This window comes from Convolutriloba macropyga, unplaced genomic scaffold, assembly GCF_964194025.1.
Source record: "Convolutriloba macropyga unplaced genomic scaffold, txConMacr16.3 SCAFFOLD_2229, whole genome shotgun sequence".
In the NCBI taxonomy this organism is placed as follows: Eukaryota; Metazoa; Xenacoelomorpha; order Acoela; family Convolutidae; genus Convolutriloba; species Convolutriloba macropyga.
The window spans coordinates 9,888-36,291 of NW_027451004.1; the positions used below are offsets into that span (position 1 = coordinate 9,888).

The 26,404-nt window shown below is 36.2% G+C and overlaps 1 protein-coding gene across 1 annotated transcript; it reads left to right on the plus strand.

Moving 5' to 3' along the window:
* The first annotated feature begins 10,494 nt into the window (after window positions 1-10,494).
* Window positions 10,495-13,127, plus strand: LOC142356334 (uncharacterized). The gene is made up of 4 exons (XM_075408263.1): window positions 10,495-10,632; window positions 11,559-12,350; window positions 12,480-12,717; window positions 12,937-13,127. Exons 1-4 carry the CDS (start codon window positions 10,495-10,497, stop codon window positions 13,125-13,127), a joined length of 1,359 nt encoding a protein of 452 aa, XP_075264378.1.
* Window positions 13,128-26,404: the final 13,277 nt, after the last annotated feature.

Genomic DNA, 26,404 nt, shown 5'->3' on the forward strand with positions numbered 1-26,404 from the left:
ACATTTCAAAAGATATAAAATTTCGTGAATTTATCAGATTTTATGATTATCTCTTAATATCAGCTGTGTTCATACGATACATGTTTATTTAAATATATAAATGTTGCCCTCGACAATTTTTCGTGCGCTCGAATTGCACTCGCGGCTACCTGTTATTAGAACATCCCAGACCGAAGTGACCTCTGATTAGACGAGCATTGGACCATTATTCAGTCGTTTGCGGGCTCATATTCTTATGTGATCAGACCCTCCTAGATTGATTTCATCTCTGACCAGATCAAGTTTGAAGTATGTGAGCAACCGTTTCCCAAGGCCTTTGCAAAACCTTGTCCAGAATATAAGGAGTATGAAACATTCTCTAGTGGCTCTTCTGAGAGCTCCAAATTAATTGCTAGTTTATCCTAGATCGAACTTCAATGACGTAAGAGCTTGATGTAATTTTAACAAAAATATTTCGAATGAAGACACGAGACACGCATGTTTTTTTCTTACAATTGTTTTTAAATGATAGCAAAAAGTCGCAAAGTAGTAACTAAAAAATTGCACTCAGATTCTATTTAGAGGATGTGTTTGAGAAGTCAAATCCTGCACGTGAAATGAAGTGTTTAAGTCAGTGCGTTGAACAAAAGCAGAACATTTTTAGATTGGTTTTTGTTGAAGCTTCAATATGAGAAAAATTTTGCGCTGAGCCAGCAAATTTTTTTTGCGCACGTGCTTTTTATTCAGAGAGATTTTTTGTCAACTAAACTAGTGTTAGTGCGTTTGGAAGCTCTTTAAATCATATAATAAAGAAATGTTTGACTTTCATGCGCAAATTAGAGCGATTTTTGCCATTTTGTCCTATTGTGTGCTTTTTTAGTAACTTCCGTAATTTTATTCCGTTTTTTTTCCGTTTTTTGGTTGAATTTTAAGTTATTTAAATGATTCAGATGCTCTTTCGAGTTAGGAGATGTTATTTTGAGTTGTATTTGTTTAAAGATAAAATTTTCGATATATTTTTTTAAGTTGTGTTTGAATTGGTAAATTTGAGTTGTGAAAGTGCGGCGATTTTAATCTTTTTCGTTTTTTCTTTTAGAATTTTTTGCTGATTTCTTCAGAAATAAGCGTTTGGCTTTTCTCATTCACTAATGAATCTGGAACCATTATATAGGTATTACTACTAAGACTTGCTAGTTCAAGGTTTTATACATCCCAATTTTTTCTGAAAAAAGTTATGCAAATTTGTATTTTATTTCAGATTTTTTTGATTTTTGCCTTTTCGCTCTTTAGTTATTCTCTGACTTGACTGGAGTTGCGTAGTGCAGTGAGTGAGAAGCTGAGTTTGTTAAAGGGTTTCCAGAAGGGTTCGAGAGGTAGAATTTAAACCTATTTTTTGGAGTTAAATGATTATCAATTTTTCTCTGTAGGCAGAGTTTCTTTGTTTCTTAGTAAATGTTGGCCGGTTTTCGACAGAACATTTTTCTTGGCAATAGTGGTTTGGGTGGCGCATACTGGTTTGAGTGACGATAATTTTCCAGATATAATTTTTGTTTGTTCTCATGTTAACATTTTTCTGTTTTTGTTTCAAAATAATTGTAAAAATATATAGCAGGCTTACTTTATTCTTTGAGTGGTTGGTTGGACCTAACGAATGGGTACTTCGAGTTGGTTACCGAGTCTTCCAACTTTGTTTTCAATTGAATTTTCTACCTACCACTATCAGAACAAGCATCAGTTTTTACTTATACAATAATTCAATTCAGCATTGAAGGCGCGTGGCTTTGAGACTTGCAATGAGCTTTTCTTTTTTGTATATTGAGTTTTTAAATTCTTACATAAAACATCAATGCAAAACGCAACATGCTTTTTGAGACCTTGGCTTACATGGAAACAAACAAGTTTTTTTGTTTTTTTTTTCATTGCTCTAAACATGCTCTGATTGGGTTTGCACGCTTTCGAAGCTCATATCTGACTGGACAAATGTGCAGCTGAATGCTTCTCTGAACAGACGGTCTGACACAGAGTTGACCTCTGATCAGACAAACTTTCCGACCATTGTACAGACTCTCAGAAATTTTTCTGGACTACGTAAATCGAGCGTACGATGCGCAGGTTACCAATTAAAGATATGGTCTGATCAGAAGTCATTTCGGTTTGAGAAACATCTTTGTGGGAAGCAATTCCGTGGTAAAAGTTATTCAACCTTTTTTTGGAGAAGGGCAAAAAATGTCAATAAAAAGAGTGTCTATACTGACTGTTCCAGAACATCCTCGACGAACTCCTCATAGCAAGGGAGAAGTGACTGAACATCTTCTAGAATGATAGTGTTCTGCTCATCTGTCACCTTCATCGTCTCCTCTGTTGCCATCTTTCCTAATTCAATTATAACCAATCGACTCCTCACTTCTCTCTGACTGTCTACAGAAAATTACTATCACTAATTTTATTTAACTAGACCTACTAGGTCGATCTTATGCAAAGTAACGCGAAGACTCTTTAACCTAACTGAAATGGGTCTAATAAGTGAACAAGAGGTTTAGATCTATTATGCAAGAACTTCTGTAAGGCGACCAATATAAGAGCCACCGCTTCTAAGAAATGCTATCTGAGAGGTATATTTGGCCAAGAAACCGAGAGATAAAAGACTAAACTGTAATTCAAGGCCAAAGAGTGGAAAATCAAGAAACGAGGTGTATAACTAAGTAAAATGCATTAGTAGTTAATGGTACATCGAATGGGCAAGAGTTATTTTTAATTATAAATATGGAGTTCATTAACAAAAGGTATTATCCAGTTTTGTAGCTGGAGCAATCATTTTTTGGCCACAGAAACTTTGCCATCTGTATCCGCAGATAGTCTAAAAGAGCCCTAAAAGGCACCCAATTATGCCTAAAAAACTAATAAAGAATTCATTGGTCTATATTTTAGCACAATTTTAAAAAAAATTTGAAAAAGGAATTTATTCGATCACAAAAAATATTATTACTGTTTGTAGAAACATAAGTAGCCATAAGTATAATATGAAAATAACACTATTTTTCTGCAATTAACACCTGTTTACATTAGATTACTTTTTATGGAAAATAACTTGAAGCAGGTTTCCTTCAAAAATGGAAGTAGAAACAAAACAGGGTTTACAGAATAATCTGTTCCTTTGAAAACTTTTAGGCAGAAAAATAACATCAATGGTCTTGCTTAAAAGAACGCATTTAACTCAAAATCAGTTATAGTTGATCGTTAATAAACTAATTAAACTAAATAAACTTAAATATAGTATAGCTTTCCACCGTCATAAAAATAGTTGAATTAAGCAGCAAACTGGTTTTTTGACGACTCTCTATGTCATGTGAATTGGTGCACTTATTTGTTGTATCAAAGTCAAGTCAGTTATTTCCAGAGCCTAGTGGAATTTTTAAAATCAAGTCCGTTTTTGTTCTTTGTCCACTTATACCAAGCAACAAAACATACTATGGAATTTTTTCACCAACTGTAATTAATTATAATCATGAATAAGTTATTAAACAATTGAAAAATTGTATCTTTGCGACCAGGCCTTTTTTCTATGATACCTGTCATATTTCCTGTTGTAAAGTAATTATCCTCGTTTCTGAGTTTCTGTACTCAAAAATAATAGTTTTTAAAATTGTTTCCCAATAAATATTTTACTTTTTCAGTTGTTTTCTCAAACCAAACAAGCACTTTTTTTATCTTATCAACTTAACTATGCCCAAGAATAGTCGGTATTGCCTTTTTTTCTAGTCACCAACAACATAAGTTCTTGCAATTTTTTGTTGGCATCATCGTTTTTGTTCGGTACTTAACATAATAAAAACTTGATATTTCCGTTTTTTAAACCGAAGAGAGATTTGGTATCATCGTTTTTCAAACGTGAGAGGGATCCTGTATCGTTTGGAGAGATACCGCGAAACTTATCTTCTGGTCTGTAAAGAAATATTAGTCCAGCAGACAGATCGGTACGTTCGGTTCCTCCATAGGTAACCAACCGTCAAAAGCTGAAATTACATTTGTTAATACTCGTTAAATTAGTTGAGTGAACGAGCTAAAGAATGAATTACAAAAATTTTGAACAATCTTTCAGAACAAGAAGTAGGTTTGAAACTTCCTCAAAATGGTTGATAACGAAACGTCTGATAACACAATAAAAAGAAAAATCAAATTTTTCTGTGGATTGAACAAACAATTTCTTACGGTTGAATGCCGAACAAACCGACGATGTCTTTTGTTTAAATACCAAACAAACCCACGCTCTCTTGCGTTTAAATACTGAACATACCGACGATCTCTAACATTTAAGTATCGAACATAGCGGCGATCACTTAGAAAATCGAACAAACCGAATATTTCTTTCAATGAAACTGACGACAGCGAAGATTTCCTACAACTGTTTCGTCGGGTTTGTTCGGTCTTCTCAACTCGGGTCGAGATTTTCATGCATATCTTTCAAATTATTGTCATTGTTGTCCCCTTGTTCAAAATTGCAAATTCACTATTTTCTTTAGAACTTTTGCTGAACTTTTCTACTCAGTTTTGAGAGCTTTGTCAATCGTTCCCTTCAATAAGCTCCAGAATTGCTTCGAGCAATCAAATTTTCTGATTACAATGAATGGTTTTCGGTGAACTAAAGTGAATCTCTTTTTCTAAATGTTAAATTTGAAAATTTAAAACTTCAGTGCAAAATGTCTATCATTTGTCTGGCAGGAAAATTCTGTTGTAAAAATTATGAATTACTTTCGCTCAAGCAAAATCTTTATCGAGGGTCAACTTTATCTCCAACCTTGTGCAAAAACGCAGTCAGTCGTAATGTGAATTTTTGCAATAAATTTGAGAAAACAGTTCTTCATCCTTATTTACAAAAAATGAGTTCTTTTGCCGACAACTTTTTCCTTTATTTTCTTTTTTGTGAATGAGTAATTGCTTTTGATACAAGACTTCCTTAAAAGCTTTAAAATATCATTAAGTGATTATCAGTATTTTTTCTATATTTTCCGCATGTTGTAGTCCGATGAGGTATTGTATATTATAGCATGTATCGTAAAACGAGTAGAAATTGCAAATTTAGAAGTTGATAAAATTGAAGCAATTAAAGTGTAAGGAAAAGGTAAAAAATTGCAAAAGTGTTTCGTATGTCTTTACAGTACACTGGTGCAAGATATGTTTTCTTACTTGTTTTTTCTGATGCTTTGATCTCGTCTTGCCAGTCAAAATTATGTTTTCTTTTTTATTCAGATCTCAGTTGTTACTGTGATCGGGTTGCTCCTCTGTCAATAAAATTCACTGAGCAACTTTTAATGGCTAATTTTTCAGTTTTTAATTTTTCTATTTTTTTTCAAATCGTATTTTTAAAAATGTACAACCCAACAGTATACTGTTGCAGAAGTCATTTTTCTGATGGCCGAGTAAGGAAGGGTATGGGAAATGAGGGAACAATTGATTCTTTCCTGGCTTTCACTTCACTAACTATTCGGTACATTCTAGTTTTATTTGAAATGGCTTCGTTTTTCAAAAAAATATCATAAGATCATCAAGGATTAAAAATCTGTTGCCTCAATTCCCTCAGCAAAAAGGGGCTAGCACAATTTAATTTTACAAAGAAAAAGTGAGCAGAGTTTAATTAAAAGTAAAATTTTTTGTATGGGGTTAATAGGAGTAAAGGGTAGAATTCATGCGGCCACCCGATAGGCAAACTAACTAATGCCCTCCACAGTATATACCCCCCTCCCCCTAGTGCATCGATGGATGCGATCTCCTAGTACGATTCAGTACTGGGCACGTCTAAATGCAATTCTAACTATATAAATCAGTACTAAATCATTGAAATTTCAAATCTATGAGTCATATCAGACTTGCAAGTTGATGCCCAAGCGTAATATCACTTTTAAAAAATTTTCGAATGAAAATTTCGAATCGCCAAAAAAATTTTTGCCCCGTTCCACGATTTCGTGTTTGAAGCACAACGCTCGAGGAATCGTTACCTCTTTTGGCTTTCCGTAAGCGGGAACGGTGGAAAACAGGTGACTGAATCAGTACTGATAAGGAATTGCATTTAGACATGCCCAGTACTGATTCGTACTTGAAGTTCGGTACGGGGGGTTATTTGATTACTGCTTATTTACATAAGATTGAATTATCTGTTCGAACTCACCAATCGTTGCTCTCGAGTATTGATTATTGATTACGCGAAGCTGAGAGCCGCTTGGCTTCTCTCTTTCAAATAGAATTGAGAAGGAATATATTCTTTGCCTCAAACCTGCTTCTATCTAGATAAAGTAACGTCGTCAAATGAATTGGAATTAAAAGCGTGTAGAAATTAAAACCTCATCCGTAATTTAAGAGCCTCTTCTTCGCTTTCAGGAACTGATTTTCTATCCATTCTTTTCATTGTTCAAAAATGGTGAAATTTGATGAAGTTTGTTCCGAGTAGTCTTTTTTTCAATTCCATTCTTATGAACCCGGGTCAACGATCATACAACTTTCTTTGATTTCGTACTAGGTCATATATGATTCTTAGTAATCATACTAGGTCATATATGATTTGTATGAATTCTTGGTAGTCATACAAGGACCATATATGATTTCCTAGAATTCATACAAGGATCATACAAAAAAAATCAAAGACTAAAAACTGTATAATTTTGATTTTCCATTGAAGTTGAAAAAATTTCTTGGATTTCATACAAGGTCAAAAATGACACATAATACATTGATTGGTGCCACAAATTCCCGTATAATGTAGTCAGAGGACTTATTAAATTATTATATCGCATTTGCAATCCACATTTGATTCTTTGTGTGCGCTAAAAGAATACTTTGTGGTTTAAACGTTTTCAGAAAACAAATATGACGTGATATGCATTTTTTTCTTGATTAATTTTTTTTATAAATGAGCATTTATATGTATAAACTGGCTTCAGAGTATGTCAAAAATTTTGTTATTTGTTTGGACTTACTCTTTTATTTTGTGCCCAACTTGCAATTGATATTGCACGTTAGGGGCTTTGAGCGGAGCACAATGTGCTGCCGGGGTGTCATATATATGATGCTCTACCGAATAAAAACAAAAACACATAAATGGTTAAAGATTTTCAAAAAATAGATGTATGATTCTTGGTATTCGTACTAGGATCATATATGATTTCTTGGTAATCATACAAGGATCATATATGATTTCTTTGGTTTCATACAAGGATCGTACTAAGAAATCCACTATGGACAGTATGAAATCATATTTGATCCTTGTATGAAATCAAAGAAACTTCAACCCGGGAAGACTAAGCCGGGACCTCATGCCATGTCAATTTCAGTACGGGGCAAGTCCTATTACAAGGGGCATATCATTACTGATTCAGAGCTATGATCATGTCAATTTTTACTCGTGACAGTCTAAATCCAAGTCTCTAGAGTTTTTCACTGAAATTATTTAGAAAGAACTGATGCTTCATTTCGCAACGAAGCCGTTGAAATACGTTTAGTCAAACTGGAAGGCCAACAATTTCCGTTTCTTAATAAATATATTTTCCATTTCTGTTGGTTTAAAACTTTTTCGCTATTGTTCATTTCTTTCTGTCATTCTATCTCATCTGAAACTAATTCAAATCACAAATTGGAAGCCACAATGATTAATATTGTAATGAATTAAAACACTGTAAGCCCGGAGTTAGGTCCCACTGGGTTTCAGCGCTGTACCATTGACTTTCAATTTTAACCAGTACTGAACCAGACAAATAGAAGTATAAACCTTTTGTCAGTCTGCCCAGACCACATCCCACTCTGTTCCTCTTCTTCGCAGCCTAATTTACATTCTTGCTCACAACTGCACAGAATGTTCCACCATCAGACTGTGCAGACAAAGAGCTCACAGACTGCACATAGCAAATTTTGAAAATTTCGAATAACTGGTGTCATGCATAAAATATTTAAGATGGCGATATCCTGAACAGCCATTATAGCTCTAACTAAACCATATATTGGTGCGTTCATATCTAAACCATATATTGGTGTATCGGAGGCGGCGGAGATCGGTGGAGGTCGGTAGCGGAGGTCGGAGGTCGGAGATCGGAGGCGGAGGTCGGTAGCGGAGGTCGGAGTTCGGTAGCGGAGGTCGGAGGTCGGAGGTCGGAGGCGGAGGCGGAGGTCGGTAGCGGAGGTCGGCGGTGTAAAAAAAGTCTCTATGTGCTCTCGTAATATCAAAAACTTTGCCGGTAGTGGAGGTCGGTGGAGGTCGGTCGCGGAGGTCGGTAGCGGAGGTCGGTAGCGGAGGTCGGTGGAGATCGGTAGCGGAGGTCGCTGGAGGTCGGTAGCGAAGGTCGCTGGAGGTCGGTAGCGAAGGTCGGAGGCGGAGGTCGGAGATCGTTGTGCGAGTCAGATTTAGTTGTGTAGAAATAGAATGTAGAAGTAGAAGGTAGAAGTAGTAGTGCAAGCATCGGGCTTCGCCCGTGGAGTGTCAATCCCAGTGTTTGTTTATCAGTCTATTTCAGTTTATCTGTCTATTTCAGTTTATCTTTTCCAGTGTCTGAATGATAGACTCAATGGTAGACTCCAAAAAGAACGAAGGAACTGTCAGTTTGATAAGAGTTAAACGTGAACAATCGGAAAAGGTGACGGAAAAAGTGACCAGGAAGAGGACGACCCAAAATAAGAATGCGACAATCAAAAAGGTGTTTTTGTGTGATAAGTGTGACTATGTAGCGAATGAAAAGTATTTGAGGGACCGCCACATGAAACGTATACGCGATAATAGCTTGGACCGAATTAAGTGTACCGTTTGTAGTTTCAGTAGCATTTACTCATTTAGCATCAAGAGACATATGTTAAGAGCCCATGAAGACATAGCAATTCAAACGCCAGTGCCAGTATCGGATTCGTCTAGTGGCGTGACGACAAGATCTCGAAGCAAAATAAGCCAAATGCCAGTGTCAGATTCTTCTAGTTACGTGACGACGATATCGCAGAACAACAAGGCGGCTCAAACTTCAAGGTCGGATGTGTCCAGTTTTTGGGACATGTAATTTTCAGTTGACTGTATCATTGTTTTAGTATTGGTTGTTATTGATATATTCCTTTTTACTTCTTTGTGGTTTACTCATCTGTCAGTGTTGTTGGTTACTGATGTATTTATTACTTCTTTTACTTCATACTTACTTTGTGTTACTTGACTAATGTTGACAAATAATTGTTTGAGGTATAGTTTGACCTCACTAGTTTCACTAATGTTGACTATTGTCTACATAATTGTTTAAGTGTGCTATTATAGTTTGACCTCACTAGTATTGACTAATGTTGCCCATTGTCTACATAATTGTTTGACCTCACTAGTTTCACTAATGTTGACTATTGTCTACATAATTGTTTGAGTGTGCTATTATAGTTTGACCTCAGTTTGACTAATGTTGCCCATATAGTTTGAGGTATAGTTTGACCTCACTATCTTTAATCACGCGCCCAATCAATTTAACTTCCGCGCTGCACCACTCTTTTTTGTTCATTAGCGAAATGTTAGTCCTTAGGAACTGAACTACCTTTTGACCTCTTGTACACGTGGTGCCGAAAACTGTGCAGCCTTATTAACTACTGAAACAACGGATCTTGGTTTCAGGAGGATGGAGGTGGAATAACAACGTCTGGTGCGCTCGGACCTGGTCAGATTGGCCGGATGAGTGAAGACCAAAGGTTTTCGATCCACATTGACTGAACGTCACGATATTTTCAAAAATCTAGTTTTAACAATTGCGGTACCCACAGAAGTGCAAGGGTTGTGACTGACAGTTTACCTTATCATTACATTTGTGATAGAAGATTTGGGTTTCAGGAAAAGGAGTGAGTGGTACTTGGCGGGGGGGGGGGGGGGTGGGGTGGGTGGGTGGGTAGGTGGATGGCGCGGTCGGGGGTGGGGGGTGGTGGCGCGGTCGGGGGGGGGCAGGGTAGCGCGGTCGGGGGGGGGGGGGGGGGCAGGGTAGCGCGGTCGGGGGTGGGGGTATTGAGGACCATACCGACTTGTCGCTGCACCCAATCGGTAGAACCCCGTTCGCACCGTCGGAATCTTCATCGTTTTAGCCGCATGGTTAATTATGAAGCTATTCCAATCAAAGCAATTACCGACCAAACGTTGTGATTGACTTTTATTTTACGGCAACTATAAGGCCCTGGTTCTTTGTTGGTCTGTGTAGAACTGCTAAGAGTGTTTATTGTCATTTTGAGTGTAAAACCGATGCCTGACGTTTAAGTGAAGATCCTCGCAGAAGTTTCAGTGGGCCCTCCTTTGACCAGATGTTTTATAACTTAGCACCAATCAAGTGACACCAAGTTCACAGATAAAACGATTCGCTCCAGAGGTTTCAAATTAGATATTTGAATTATCTGACGAAGTGTACTTGTGTTTTAAACTTGCTAATCATTGGACATTAGCTTATATGGGAAAATACATTGCTTTTATAAAAATGAATTTGGTTTTCAGATTTGTAATTGTTGAACCTCCCTCATTCAACAAAGTTGAAAAGTATGACCACTCGAAACGTTAGAATTGTTCTCCCGAACAGCGATGCGCAATATGGTAGCCAATATGGTATTGCAAATGAGGGGAGTCAAGAGGTTGACAATTGGGTTCCAGTTTCTACAAATGCTGTACAGGGTGACGTTGTGAGTTAAATTTTAAGAAAAAAAATTTTTAAATCATATGTTAGCCAATTTTTGAAATTTCAGCACACGTATAAGTAGTCGATTCAAGATTATACATTAATATTAAGTCTAAGGGATCCGGTGTTTTTCCTAACTATTGAGCCTTGGGAAAAGTATTTCCCAATCATTATGCTATTAATCACACCAGATACTCAACTAGTTTTTTTTTCTGATAAATATAATAATAATAATAATAATAATAATAATAATTATTACTATTAATAGCCGCGAAGCGATAGCTGAGGCTATTATTGGCCTTCTCTTGGTTTTTTAATTATTTCGTCGTCACAATTTTTGTTACGACCATATGACGTCACAGCCACTTTTTGTTCATTCGTTCATGCAATTTCAACTGAATTGCGCGCGTGACGTCATTTTTCACTCTTAGTGAAACGAGTTTTTTTGTTCATTCGCGTGATTAAGTTTCTGGTCTCACGTGACTTACCTCACTCTCAAAAACGGCTTCCTCACTTTGAAATTGACTTCTATTCGCCTTTATTCAATAAGATAAATTCAAGTGAGTGTATATCACTCTAACTGGAAGGTTTTTAAGAGCAGCTAATAGAAACAGCAACAATTTATACAGATTCCTAATGATCATTATTATCACAGGTTGCTGCAAAAAAACTTCCCGATAGAGCAAACAAAGGACTAGATGCAATTACTAAAAAGACAAAGCAGAGGGCTGAGCAGATCGCCCTTGATCAGTTGAAGAACCGATACTGGTTTCGTTTTTTTGAAGACACCACATGCCAAACGGTTTGGAGTCGTCACAATTGCGTAAAGCTCGGCATAACGGATCGTCTCTATGTTAAGGTACAAAGTTTCCATTTGAGTTTTAATTCGTCAAGAAGTTCATAGTAGTTATTGTGAAATAATGGCTTTAGAAAGGAAGTTTTGTCGACGTGAAATACTCTCATAAAAATCCAAGGACTAATTCGTTTTACTGGAGAGGGTCAGTACTAGCCGTAGGACACAAAAATTTCTGTGATGAGGAGTTAGCTAGAGCTCGCATTCAAGTGACTGAAGCTGACGGAAACGTTAGTTTCCAGCCAGTTGTGCAGAGAACGGATCCTAACCTCACTGTGTACGAGGATGTAGAACAGATACTTTTGAAAGAAGGATTGGACAGTCAAGTTGCGAAACGAAAATTGAAGTTATGTCCTTCGTCACAACAAAATGCATGCTCTGAATTGGAGACCCAAGACGACTATAATGAGCAAGGTCTTAATTATTCAGCTCCCAATGAGTATGCAGCCCTTCATCCTAATGAAGTCTCACAATATCTGGAAGAAGTGGAAAATGTTCACGAAATTATTTTTGATGAGGCTGAATCCAACAAGGCTGATGATGCACTGGCAGCGGAATATCTCGAAACCGAGCCCAATTTGCCAATTACAACGGATTGCGCGGCAATTGAGCAACCAAAATGTAGCTCAACACCAGCAAATAAGAAACTGAAGCGAACGAAAACTATCAATCCGCAAGATGTAACAGAGAAAAAACTTCTCCGAGCCAATTTAGAAGCTGCGAATGCCATAAAGGAAGCAGCCGCGAAAATAACGGATGCTGCAGCAATGATAGTAAATTGCATGCAGGAGTTGAAACCCGAGATAAAATCGCTAGCAAACCGCAATTATCGGGAGATTCAGATGTCGGCCAATGCTGTAAAGCAGCTTGTAAGTTCAACTAACCTTATTTTCTCTGCTAACGAACATAGACATCAAAAAATGAGAAATAACTTAATCAGCGGCATTCAACATCTGTTTTGATCTCTTTCAATACCCAGATTTCTTGATTTTTTTCAGACAACAGAGATAGGAAAACTGGGAGCTCTCTTACCAACACCAAAGATTTTTGGCCAGGCGGAGAAACCTTTGTTACTTGTTCCGAATGGACCCGGAAAGGGAACAGATCTCGCGCTTGTGGATGGATTGACGCCGCAAATAATTGGGCGCAATGCCGCGAAAAAGTTGTGGTACGACGAGGAACTAATGCAACATATGCTGTCGCCGAAAGGCAAGACCAAAAGTGGAAACGAGCCCCGCACGGATTTCTAACCTACCAGAAAAGAGAATTTCAAAGGTTGTTTTCAAATTTCGGCAAAAAAATTGCTAAAAAGTTTTGAACCCGTGCTCTAAAGCGTCTTTGTGCATGTTAGAAGAAACTGGCATTTACGGAAATTGAGGCATTAAAGCATCTTTTTCGAATAAAAAACTTTTTTTCAAATTTTACTGAACGGATTTTCTCAAATATTTCTTTTAGATCTGTTCCGTCTCAAATTCGAAGGAAAGTGGATGCCAATGTACGAGCTGGCTAAAGTTAGCCTAAATAACAAAGGAAATGAACTGCGTTCATCTGAACGACGAAGTGGTGATTTTAAAGGAAACGCCGAGGCACAGAATGAGAACTCTGAACCTGCTGAAAGCAACTTTCAGTCTCCTAGATTCGTGTGAACAAACGGTTTTGGGATCCATGTTAACAACTTTTTGAAACATTTTGTATGAAAGTATTTGCCAAGACTATCTCTGTGTTTTTATTTACCTTCTTCTAAGTAACTTTTATGCAGCAGGTTGCTGTGAATTTCTTTGCGTTTCACTTTCCATATGTTGAATTTGCTCCTTTTGTCAGTTGTGTAAAATAACTGGAAAACTTTTGTTCTAATATTCGCGTTCATACACCTCTTTTTTTCTCGTTTAAAGTTACAGGACTTGTGTCTTAACTTTTAATATAATAAAGTGTTCAAATAAAGTGTTCAAGTTGCTGGATTTGTTTTCCACCTTGAGTCTTTCATTTTAATATCCATAATTTTCAAACAAAGTGTTCAAGTTGCTGGACTTGGGCACTATCAATTTTCCATAACAATGAAGCGTTCCGTTAGACAGAAGTCAAGTTGCTGTACTTGGTTTCTAGTGTTCTTCTCTCCCTAATTCAATCTTATAATTGAAAGTTCATTTTTTAAAAGAAATAATCAATAGCTTTGTTCATTTTTTGTTCTCAATAAGCTTCCCGCAAAGACGAAAACAAGTTGCTGGACTTGTTTTCCACCTTGAGTCTTTCATATTAATATCCATAATTTTCAAACAAAGTGTTCAAGTTACTGGACTTGGGCACCATCAATTTTCTATAACAATGAAGCGTTCCGTTAGACAGAAGTCAAGTTGCTGGACTTGGTTTCTAGTGTTCTTCTCTCCCTAATTCAATTTTATAATTGAAAGTTCATTTTTTAAAAGAAATAATCAATAGCTTTGTTCATTTTTTGTTCTCAATAAGCTTCCCGCAAAGACGAAAACAAGTTGCTGGACTTGTTTTCCACCTTGAGTCTTTCATTTTAATATCCATGATTTTCAAACAAAGTGTTCAAGTTACTGGACTTGGGCACCATCAATTTTCTATAACAATGAAGCGTTCCGTTAGACAGAAGTCAAGTTGCTGGACTTGGTTTCTAGTGTTCTTCTCTCCCTAATTCAATTTTATAATTGAAAGTTCATTTTTTAAAAGAAATAATCAATAGCGTTGTTCATTTTTTGTTCTCAATAAGCTTCCCGCAAAGTCGAAAACAAGTTGCTGGACGTGTTTTCCACCTTGAGTCTTTCATTTTAATATCCATGATTTTCAAACAAAGTGTTCAAGTTACTGGACTTGGGCACAATCAATTTTCTATAACAATGAAGCGTTCCGTTAGACAGAAGTCAAGTTGCTGGACTTGGTTTCTAGTGTTGTTCTCTCCCTAATTCAATTTGTATAATTGAAAGTTCATTTTTTAAAAGAAATAATCAATAGCGTTGTTCATTGTTTGTTCTCAATAAGCTTCCCGCAAAGACGAAAACAAGTTGCTGGACTTGTTTTCCACCATGAGTCTTTCATTTTAATATCCATAATTTTCAAACAAAGTGTTCAAGTTACTGGACTTGGACGCTATCAATTTTCTAAAACATTGAAGCGTTCTGTTAGACAGAAGTTAAGTTACTGGACTTGGTTTCTAGTGTTCTTCTCTCCCTAATGCAATTTGTATAATTGAAAGTTCATTTTTTAAAAGAAATAATCATTAGAGTTGTTCATTTTTTGTTCTCAATAAGCTTCCCGCAAAGACGAAAACAAGTTGCTGGACTTGTTTTCCACCATGAGTCTTTCATTTTAATATCCATAATTTTCAAACAAAAGGTTCAAGTTACTGGACTTGGACACCATCAATTTTCTAAAACATTGAAGCGTTCCGTTAGACATAAGTCAAGTTACTGGACTTGTTTTCTAGTGTTCTTCTCTCCCTAATGCAATTTGTATAATTGAAAGTTCATTTTTTAAAAGAAATAATCAATAGGGCTGTTCATTTTTTGTTCTCAATAAGTTTCCTACAAAGACGAAAACAAGTTGCTGGACTTGTTTTCCACCTTGAGTCTTTCATTTTAATATCCATAATTCTCAAACAAAGTGTTCAAGTTACTGGACTTGGGCACTATCAATTTTCTATAACAATGAAGCGTTCCGTCAGGCAGAAGTCAAGTTGCTGGACTTGGTTTCTAGTGTTCTTCTCTCCCTAATGCAATTTGTATAATTGCAAGTTCAATTTTCAAAAGAAATAATCAATAGCGTTGTTCATTTTTTGTTCTCAATAAGCTTCCCGCAAAGACGAAAACAAGTTGCTGGACTTGTTTTCCACCTTGAGTATTTCATTTTAATATCCATAATTTTCAAACAAAGTGTTCAAGTTACTGGACTTGGACACTATCAATTTTCTAAAACATTGAAGCGTTCCGTTAGACAGAAGTCAAGTTACTGGACTTGGTTTCTAGTGTTCTTCTCTCCCTAATGCAATTTGTATAATTGAAAGTTCATTTTTAAAAAGAAATAATCAATAGCTTTGTTCATATTTTGTTCTCATTAAGCTTCCCGCAAAGACGAAAACAAGTTGCTGGACTTGTTTTCCACCTTGAGTCTTTCATTTTAATATCCATGATTTTCAAACAAAGTGTTCAAGTTACTGGACTTGGGCACCATCAATTTTCTATAACAATGAAGCGTTCCGTTAGACAGAAGGCAAGTTGCTGGACTTGGTTTCTAGTGTTCTTCTCTCCCTAATTCAATTTTAAAATTGAAAGTTCATTTTTTAAAAGAAATAATCAATAGCGTTGTTCATTTTTTGTTCTCAATAAGCTTCCCGCAAAGACGAAAACAAGTTGCTGGACGTGTTTTCCACCTTGAGTCTTTCATTTTAATATCCATGATTTTCAAACAAAGTGTTCAAGTTACTGGACTTGGGCACAATCAATTTTCTATAACAATGAAGCGTTCCGTTAGACAGAAGTCAAGTTGCTGGACTTGGTTTCTAGTGTTCTTCTCTCCCTAATTCAATTTGTATAATTGAAAGTTCATTTTTTAAAAGAAATAATCAATAGCGTTGTTCATTGTTTGTTCTCAATAAGCTTCCCGCAAAGACGAAAACAAGTTGCTGGACTTGTTTTCCACCATGAGTCTTTCATTTTAATATCCATGATTTTCAAACAAAGTGTTCAAGTTACTGGACTTGGGCACAATCAATTTTCTATAACAATGAAGCGTTCCGTTAGACAGAAGTCAAGTTGCTGGACTTGGTTTCTAGTGTTCTTCTCTCCCTAATTCAATTTTATAATTGAAAGTTCATTTTTTAAAAGAAATAATCAATAGCGTTGTTCATTGTTTGTTCTCAATAAGCTTCCCGCAAAGACGAAAACAAGTTGCTGGACTTGTTTTCCACCATGAGTCTTTCATTTTAATATCCATGATTTTCAGACAAAGTGTTCAAGTTACTGGACTTGGGCACAATCAATTTTCTATAACAATGAAGCGTTCCGTTAGACAGAAGTCAAGTTGCTGGACTTGGTTTCTAGTGTTCTTCTCTCCCTAATTCAATTTGTATAATTGCAAGTTCAATTTTCAAAAGAAATAATCAATAGCGTTGTTCATTTTTTGTTCTCAATAAGCTTCCCGCAAAGACGAAAACAAGTTGCTGGACTTGTTTTCCACCTTGAGTATTTCATTTTAATATCCATAATTTTCAAACAAAGTGTTCAAGTTACTGGACTTGGACACTATCAATTTTCTAAAACATTGAAGCGTTCCGTTAGACAGAAGTCAAGTTACTGGACTTGGTTTCTAGTGTTCTTCTCTCCCTAATGCAATTTGTATAATTGAAAGTTCATTTTTAAAAAGAAATAATCAATAGCTTTGTTCATATTTTGTTCTCAGTAAGCTTCCCGCAAAGACGAAAACAAGTTGCTGGACTTGTTTTCCACCTTGAGTCTTTCATTTTAATATCCATGATTTTCAAACAAAGTGTTCAAGTTACTGGACTTGGGCACCATCAATTTTCTATAACAATGAAGCGTTCCGTTAGACAGAAGGCAAGTTGCTGGACTTGGTTTCTAGTGTTCTTCTCTCCCTAATTCAATTTTAAAATTGAAAGTTCATTTTTTAAAAGAAATAATCAATAGCGTTGTTCATTTTTTGTTCTCAATAAGCTTCCCGCAAAGACGAAAACAAGTTGCAGGACTTGTTTTCCACCTTGAGTCTTTCATTTTAATATCCATGATTTTCAAACAAAGTGTTCAAGTTACTGGACTTGGGCACAATCAAATTTCTATAACAATGAAGCGTTCCGTTAGACAGAAGTCAAGTTGCTGGACTTGGTTTCTAGTGTTCTTCTCTCCCTAATTCAATTTGTATAATTGAAAGTTCATTTTTTAAAAGAAATAATCAATAGCGTTGTTCATTTTTTGTTCTCAATAAGCTTCCCGAAAAGACGAAAACAAGTTGCTTGACTTGTTTCCCACCATGAGTCTTTCATTTTAATATCCATAATTTTCAAACAAAGTGTTCAAGTTACTGGACTTGGGCACTATCAATTTTCTATAACAATGAAGCGTTCCGTTAGACAGGAGTCAAGTTGCTGGACTTGGTTTCTAGTGTTCTTCTCTCCCTAATGCAATTTGTATAATTGCAAGTTAATTTTTTAAAAGAAATAATCAATAGCGTTGTTCATTTTTTGTTCTCAATAAGCTTCCCGCAAAGACGAAAACAAGTTGCTGGACTTGTTTTCCACCTTGAGTCTTTCATTTTAATATCCATAATTTTCAAACAAAATGTTCAAGTTACTGGACTTGGGCACCATCAATTTTCTATAACAATGAAATGTTCCGTTAGACAGAAGTCAAGTTGCTGGACTTGGTTTCTAGTGATCTTCTCTCCCTAATGCAATTTGTATAATTGCAAGTTCATTTTTTAAAAGAAATAATCAATAGCGTTGTTCATTTTTTGTTCTCAATAAGCTTCCCGCAAAGACGAAAACAAGTTGCTGGACTTGTTTTCCACCTTGAGTCTTTCATTTTAATATCCATAATTTTCAAACAAAGTGTTCAAGTTACTGGACTTGGGCACCATCAATTTTCTATAACAATGAAGCGTTCCGTTAGACAGAAGTCAAGTTGCTGGACTTGGTTTCTAGTGATCTTCTCTCCCTAATGCAATTTGTATAATTGCAAGTTAATTTTTTAAAAGAAATAATCAATAGCGTTGTTCATTTTTTGTTCTCAATAAGCTTCCCGCAAAGACGAAAACAAGTTGCTGGACTTGTTTTCCACCTTGAGTCTTTCATTTTAATATCCATAATTTTCAAACAAAATGTTCAAGTTACTGGACTTGGGCACCATCAATTTTCTATAACAATGAAATGTTCCGTTAGACAGAAGTCAAGTTGCTGGACTTGGTTTCTAGTGATCTTCTCTCCCTAATGCAATTTGTATAATTGCAAGTTCATTTTTTAAAAGAAATAATCAATAGCGTTGTTCATTTTTTGTTCTCAATAAGCTTCCCGCAAAGACGAAAACAAGTTGCTGGACTTGTTTTCCACCTTGAGTCTTTCATTTTAATATCCATAATTTTCAAACAAAGTGTTCAAGTTACTGGACTTGGGCACCATTAATTTTCTATAACAATGAAGCGTTCCGTTAGACAGAAGTCAAGTTGCTGGACTTGGTTTCTAGTGATCTTCTCTCCCTAATGCAATTTGTATAATTGCAAGTTCATTTTTTAAAAGAAATAATCAATAGCGTTGTTCATTTTTTGTTCTCAATAAGCTTCCCGCAAAGACGAAAACAAGTTGCTGGACTTGTTTTCCAACTTGAGTCTTTCATTTTAATATCCATAATTTTCAAACAAAGTGTTCAAGTTACTGGACTTGGACACTATCAATTTTCTAAAACATTGAAGCGTTCCTTTAGACAGAAGTCAAGTTACTGGACTTGGTTTCTAGTGATCTTCTCTCCCTAATGCAATTTGTATAATTGCAAGTTCATTTTTTAAAAGAAATAATCAATAGCGTTGTTCATTTTTTGTTCTCAATAAGCTTCCCGCAAAGACGAAAACAAGTTGCTGGACTTGTTTTCCACCTTGAGTCTTTCATTTTAATATCCATGATTTTCAAATAAAGTGTTCAAGTTACTGGACTTGGGCACCATCAATTTTCTATAACAATGAAGCGTTCCGTTAGACAGAAGTCAAGTTGCTGGACTTGGTTTCTAGTGTTCTTCTCTCCCTAATTCAGTTTGTATAATTGAAAGTTCATTTTTTAAAAGAAATAATCAATAGGGCTGTTCATTTCTTGTTCTCAATAAGCTTCCCGCAAAAACGAAAACAAGTTGCTGGACTTGTTTTCCACCTTGAGTCTTTCATTTTAATATCCATAATTTTCAAACAAAGTGTTCAAGTTACTGGACTTGGGCACAATCAATTTTCTATAACAATGAAGCGTTCCGTTAGACAGAAGTCAAGTTGCTGGACTTGGTTTCTAGTGTTCTTCTCTCCCTAATTCAGTTTGTATAATTGAAAGTTCATTTTTTAAAAGAAATAATCAATAGGGCTGTTCATTTCTTGTTCTCAATAAGCTTCCCGCAAAAACGAAAACAAGTTGCTGGACTTGTTTTCCACCTTGAGTCTTTCATTTTAATATCCATAATTTTCAAACAAAGTGTTCAAGTTACTGGACTTGGGCACCATCAATTTTCTATAACAATGAAGCGTTCCGTTAGACAGAAGTCAAGTTGCTGGACTTGGTTTCTAGTGTTATTCTCTCCCTAATGCAATTTGTATAATTGCAAGTTCATTTTTTAAAAGAAATAATCAATAGCGTTGTTCATTTTTTGTTCTCAATAAGCTTCCCGCAAAGACGAAAACAAGTTGATGGACTTGTTTTCCACCTTGAGTCTTTCATTTTAATATCCATAATTTTCAAACAAAGTGTTTAAGTTACTGGACTTGGGCACTATCAATTTTCTATAACAATGAAGCGTTCCGTTAGACAGAAGTCAAGTTGCTGAACTTGGTTTCTAGTGTTCTTCTCTCCCTAATGCAATTTGTATAATTGAAAGTTCATTTTCTAAAAGAAATAATCAATAGGGCTGTTCATTTTTTGTTCTCAATAAGCTTCCCACAAAGACGAAAACAAGTTGCTGGACTTGTTTTCCACCTCGAGTCTTTCATTTTAATATCCATGATTTTCAAATAAAGTGTTCAAGTTACTGGACTTGGGCACCATCAATTTTCTATAACAGGGAAGCGTTCCGTTAGACAGAAGTCGAGTTGCTGGACTTGGTTTCTAGTGTTCTTCTCTCCCTAATTCAGTTTGTATAATTGAAAGTTCATTTTTTAAAAGAAATAATCAATAGGGCTGTTCATTTCTTGTTCTCAATAAGCTTCCCGCAAAGACGAAAACAAGTTGCTGAACTTGTTTTCCACCTTGAGTCTTTCATTTTAATATCCATAATTTTCAAACAAAGTGTTCAAGTTACTGGACTTGGGCACCATTAATTTTCTATAACAATGAAGCGTTCCGTTAGACAGAAGTCAAGTTGCTGGACTTGGTTTCTAGTGATCTTCTCTCCCTAATGCAATTTGTATAATTGCAAGTTCATTTTTTAAAAGAAATAATCAATAGCGTTGTTCATTTTTTGTTCTCAATAAGCTTCCCGCAAAGACGAAAACAAGTTGCTGGACTTGTTTTCCAACTTGAGTCTTTCATTTTAATATCCATAATTTTCAAACAAAGTGTTCAAGTTACTGGACTTGGACACTATCAATTTTCTAAAACATTGAAGCGTTCCTTTAGACAGAAGTCAAGTTACTGGACTTGGTTTCTAGTGATCTTCTCTCCCTAATGCAATTTGTATAATTGCAAGTTCATTTTTTAAAAGAAATAATCAATAGCGTTGTTCATTTTTTGTTCTCAATAAGCTTCCCGCAAAGACGAAAACAAGTTGCTGGACTTGTTTTCCACCTTGAGTCTTTCATTTTAATATCCATGATTTTCAAATAAAGTGTTCAAGTTACTGGACTTGGGCACCATCAATTTTCTATAACAATGAAGCTTTCCGTTAGACAGAAGTCAAGTTGCTGGACTTGGTTTCTAGTGTTCTTCTCTCCCTAATTCAGTTTGTATAATTGAAAGTTCATTTTTTAAAAGAAATAATCAATAGGGCTGTTCATTTCTTGTTCTCAATAAGCTTCCCGCAAAAACGAAAACAAGTTGCTGGACTTGTTTTCCACCTTGAGTCTTTCATTTTAATATCCATAATTTTCAAACAAAGTGTTCAAGTTACTGGACTTGGGCACCATCAATTTTCTATAACAATGAAGCGTTCCGTTAGACAGAAGTCAAGTTGCTGGACTTGGTTTCTAGTGTTCTTCTCTCCCTAATGCAATTTGTATAATTTAAAGTTCATTTTTTAAAAGAAATAATCAATAGCGTTGTTCATTTTTTGTTCTCAATAAGCTTCCCGCAAAGACGAAAACAAGTTGATGGACTTGTTTTCCACCTTGAGTCTTTCATTTTAATATCCATAATTTTCAAACAAAGTGTTTAAGTTACTGGACTTGGGCACTATCAATTTTCTATAACAATGAAGCGTTCCGTTAGACAGAAGTCAAGTTGCTGAACTTGGTTTCTAGTGTTCTTCTCTCCCTAATGCAATTTGTATAATTGAAAGTTCATTTTCTAAAAGAAATAATCAATAGGGCTGTTCATTTTTTGTTCTCAATAAGCTTCCCACAAAGACGAAAACAAGTTGCTGGACTTGTTTTCCACCTCGAGTCTTTCATTTTAATATCCATGATTTTCAAATAAAGTGTTCAAGTTACTGGACTTGGGCACCATCAATTTTCTATAACAGGGAAGCGTTCCGTTAGACAGAAGTCAAGTTGCTGGACTTGGTTTCTAGTGTTCTTCTCTCCCTAATTCAGTTTGTATAATTGAAAGTTCATTTTTTAAAAGAAATAATCAATAGGGCTGTTCATTTCTTGTAATCAATAAGCTTCCCGCAAAGACGAAAACAAGTTGCTGAACTTGTTTTCCACCTTGAGTCTTTCATTTTAATATCCATAATTTTCAAACAAAGTGTTCAAGTTACTGGACTTGGGCACTATCAATTATCTATAACAATGAAGCGTTCCGTTAGACAGAAGTCAAGTTGCTGGACTTGGTTTCTAGTGTTCTTCTCTCCCTAATGCAATTTGTATAATTTAAAGTTCATTTTCTAAAAGAAATAATCAATAGGGCTGTTCATTTTTTGTTCTCAATAAGCTTCCCACAAAGACGAAAACAAGTTGCTGGACTTGTTTTCCACCTTGAGTCTTTCATTTTAATATCCATAATTTTCAAACAAAGTGTTCAAGTTACTGGACTTGGGCACCATCAATTTTCTATAACAATGAAGCGTTCCGTTAGACGGAAGTCAAGTTGCTGGACTTGGTTTCTAGTGTTCTTCTCTCCCTAATGCAATTTGTATAATTGACAGTTCAATTTTTAAAATAAATAATCAATAGCGTTGTTCATTTTTTGTTCTCAATAAGCTTCCCGCAAAGACGAAAACAAGTTGCTGGACTTATTTTCCACCTTGAGTCTTCCCTAGTGTTCTCTCCCTAAATTGTTATAAAAACTTAAAATTTTTAGATAAAAAATGATTCCCAGAGAAGTGAGCTGGTCAATTTTGGCCCAATGCGATTATTTTGCTGTTGAGCTACTTGTGCAAACCACGGATCGCCCAGCGATGCGCACAGTTGAGCCAATGCGGGAACCCATTTTCCAAAGAAAACTTACTAGAGAGCCGGTTTGGAAAAAGTCGTTTGATATTGTGTGCGATGCCTACAAGAATTTGAAACCAGACTTTTCCATTGTCTACGACTTTTTTGGTGGTTATAGGCTTCTCTATGTTGGTAATAAAATAGTTCATCCTCCCTTCATCTTCAAGCGTAACCCAATTGGCTATGTGAGAGAAGTACCCGAGGGCGCTATCACAAATTTGTCGGTAATGACTTCTGAGAGGACAGGAAAACAATTGCTCCTGCTCGGGCCAATGCGGTTCGTAAATTCTGACTGCAGCGCAAACTGAGAGTACGATTTCTCGAGTCAATCAGATATTGTGCAGTTGCGAGTAAAACGGAAGTTATGTCCGGGTGACGAGGTTTTTGTGAAGTATGGGACTGATTTCTTTGAAGAAAACGCCTGTCTGTGCAGAACGTGCGAACTTCAAGCAAAGGATGAGGCGAGTCGAAGCGCTCAATTTCAAGATATTGTGGATGGTTTAATATTCGAGGTAGTTGCGGGCATTGTTGTTGAGTTAAACGACCAAGAAAATGCAAAGCAGGCTGATGCTGTTAAAACCAAGCGGCACAGAGTCAAGTGTCGGGAGTTGGTTGAAGTTTACAACGATCTTGAAAGGAGTCCACTGAGCAGCACTGATTCACCAGAGAAAAACGTTTCTACTTCAATAAGTGCAAATTGTAGTTGTCCAAAAAGAGCCTTAGATTACAATGGAGCAACAGAACAAAGTGAAACAGAACCAAACTTGTCTATCTTATTTTCGGATGAATCAGAAAGTAATCTCAGCCTGTCACCCTCCGATAGCGAACAGTCAAGTGAAGCCAAATCATCAATTGTCTTAGCCCGAGCTTCTTCACCCCTGGGAAAAAATGCATTACCGAGTTTCTCTGTATCCGAAATTCTTGAAGAAAATACTTTGACTTTAAACAGTTCAACTAGCATACCTGATAGCTTAAATCTGAAACTTTTTGAAGGCAGTGAAACAACGGTGAAGGAAGCAACAGATCTTATGGATCTCTTTTGTGCAAAATTCAATCTTTCCGACGAGTGTTCGGCTTCTCTTCATTCCCTAGTAAAAGTCTTATTGCCAACAGAAAACAGGCTTCCTTCTGGATATTCGCATGTTCAAAGCATGAAAAGAAACTACGAAGAAAAAGTAAGAGCGATAAGAAAAACAAGTGCAGCTTCCTTCTGCGTACTTAGCTTTCGTTTTCAAATACGTGATATTGTCAAAATTCAACTTTCAAATATACTAAGGTACTCCAACCAACGCAAAGAAGACCCATTTGTAGATTTCAGCAGATCAATTTGTCCAATTGTAGAAGTTGGAAGCGGCGAAAATCTTCTTATAAATTTGATATTATTCTCGGATGGCGTAAACATAAAAAAATCTACGTTCAAAAAAGAAGTCTGGCCAATATGGATCCAGATTGCAGAGTTGCCCCCTAAATTGCGAATGGCACGAAAAAACATTGTTCTCGCTGCTCTCTTTGTTGGCGAAACAGTTCCAGATTGGACGCAAATAGTCCCCCACTTACGTTCTGAGATATTTTCGGGCATTGACTTGAGTATAGACGAACAGACGAACTATGAGCTGAGCTTCAAAATGAGGTTGCTGATATCCGACCTGGGAGCCAAGAATCATATGTTGAATATGTTCAAATTTAATGGATTTTACGGGTGCCATTTTTGCGAAACAAAAGGTAAAACCATTGGAAAAACCCACGCATATTATCCCTTTATTGAGACTGGTAGAGTTCGTGAAAGTCACTTAACTGAAAATTACGTCAACATGGCAGAAGCCCAAAATGCTGACGAACTACCCAACGTTGTCGGCGTTAAAGGTAGAAGCCCTTTTTCTGAAATTATTGCCGGGTTGCCTTTGACGGCACCCGTTGATTATATGCACTGTGTGTTGCTTGGTGCGTTTCCTGAGTTGCTCAAAGTTTGCCACAAATCACTCAAGACAAAAAAAATGTCAACGTTTTAGTCAAGAATTTGTCATGTCCGCGAGAAATGGTCTCGTACTCAAGGAAAATAAGATGCCTGGACGAACAAAGTCAGTTCAAAGCGAATGAGTATTTCAACTGGCTTTTTTATATCAGCCCGATTGTTTTTTTTAAACAGGATCTCAACCGAGTTGTATGCGCATTTGAGCAACTTGGTATTTGGGATCAGACTTTTGCTGGAGTACAGCTCAGAATTCAGTCTGACTGCTTCAAAAAAATTCATCGACGACTACTGTAAGGAAGTTGTAACCGTTCATGCAGGCAATCAGAAAGCTGAAACAATCAATATTCACTGCTTAAGGCATTTGACAGATCAGGTTAGGAGGTTCGGACCCCTGTTCTGCCAGTCCGCAATGAGTTTCGAAGCCGCCAATAGATCAATTGGAGAGGTCTTCAGTGGTTCCAATTCAGAACTTGAAGTGATCTGCCGACGAATTCTTCAACGGCACCATTTAAGCGAAGTTGATTTTCAAAGTGAAAAAATAAAACCTCTCATTTGCAAGCTCTCCGGAAACAACCAATCTGATAAGTTTTTTAAAGATGAATTTGTGGAGACCGAAGCGTTACAGGACGCTCGTTTTCAATACCTGGGCTGCACTTTTGAAAACCGTTGTTACCTTAAGAGCTGCTACTTTGACTCGCCAGCATATAAACGCTCAAAAATGGGCAACTGTTATGTTTTTTTCAAAGAAGCAGAACAAGAGAAATTGGCAAAATTCAGTACTTCATTCGGATCCCTGGTTCGCCGTATTTCAATGCTCCTGTTGCAAATGTTCGGTATTTTTCACTCCTTCAGGATCTGGGATTAGTGAAAGGATATTTCTATCGCGTGCTTCTCACCGATGAGGAAAACTTAGTTCCAGTTGAAAATCTTCAAAAGATTTTCTTCTTCCCTACTCAGCTCAAATCGGAGGAAATTGTTGAAAATGGATTTATTATCAAACTTTGCAAAACTTTTGAACACTCTTAAATCATCAAAACAACCAAAACATAGAACTTTTTGAGGTATTGTCTGAGGAACAGATATTTCCTAATACTTTCAATAATCGTTTAGTTAATTGTAACTGAACAGACTATCTTATTTCTTTAATTTCTTTTTACTTCAGTTACGATTTTCACGCTTGACGCATTGAATTATGCAATGTAGTGAATAGGATCAAAGTCAGAAGAACAAAATCAAAAGAAACGGGATAAACCGATAAAGCCCGGTCATTCAGTCTTAGTGCATTACGTTATCAAAGTTCATTAGAACGATTGCTAGCTGAAAACATTATTAAGCTGAATAGCTTTCAGTTTGAAAGCCGAATTAAGTATACTTTTTGAATCTAGCTGAAAGCGTAATCCGAATTAGAAACACTTTTGAAGAAAACTGCCTCAATTTACTACTATCAATGTACCATTCTTGTAAATTTTTACCGACAGAAAAAAAACTTTTATAAAAGTAGTTTTGATGTTTTTCGAAATAACTTTATTGAAAATTTTCTGTTTCAAATTTGAAATACTGAGCTTTAGAGTTTTAAAAAGCACCATATTTTCTGTCCTAGAAAACTAAATTTTTGTACCGGTTTTCTACTGATTATTTTTTGATTTAGCTTTT

Bases quoted from the DNA above. Each gene is read 5' to 3' on its own strand.
- LOC142356334 (XM_075408263.1), top strand. From the start codon at position 10,495: ATGACCACTCGAAACGTTAGAATTGTTCTCCCGAACAGCGATGCGCAA. The intron at 10,633-11,558 runs GTGAGTTAAATT...TAATGGCTTTAG, and splicing joins ATGCTGTACAGGGTGACGTT to AAAGGAAGTTTTGTCGACGT. The intron at 12,351-12,479 runs GTAAGTTCAACT...GATTTTTTTCAG, and splicing joins CCAATGCTGTAAAGCAGCTT to ACAACAGAGATAGGAAAACT.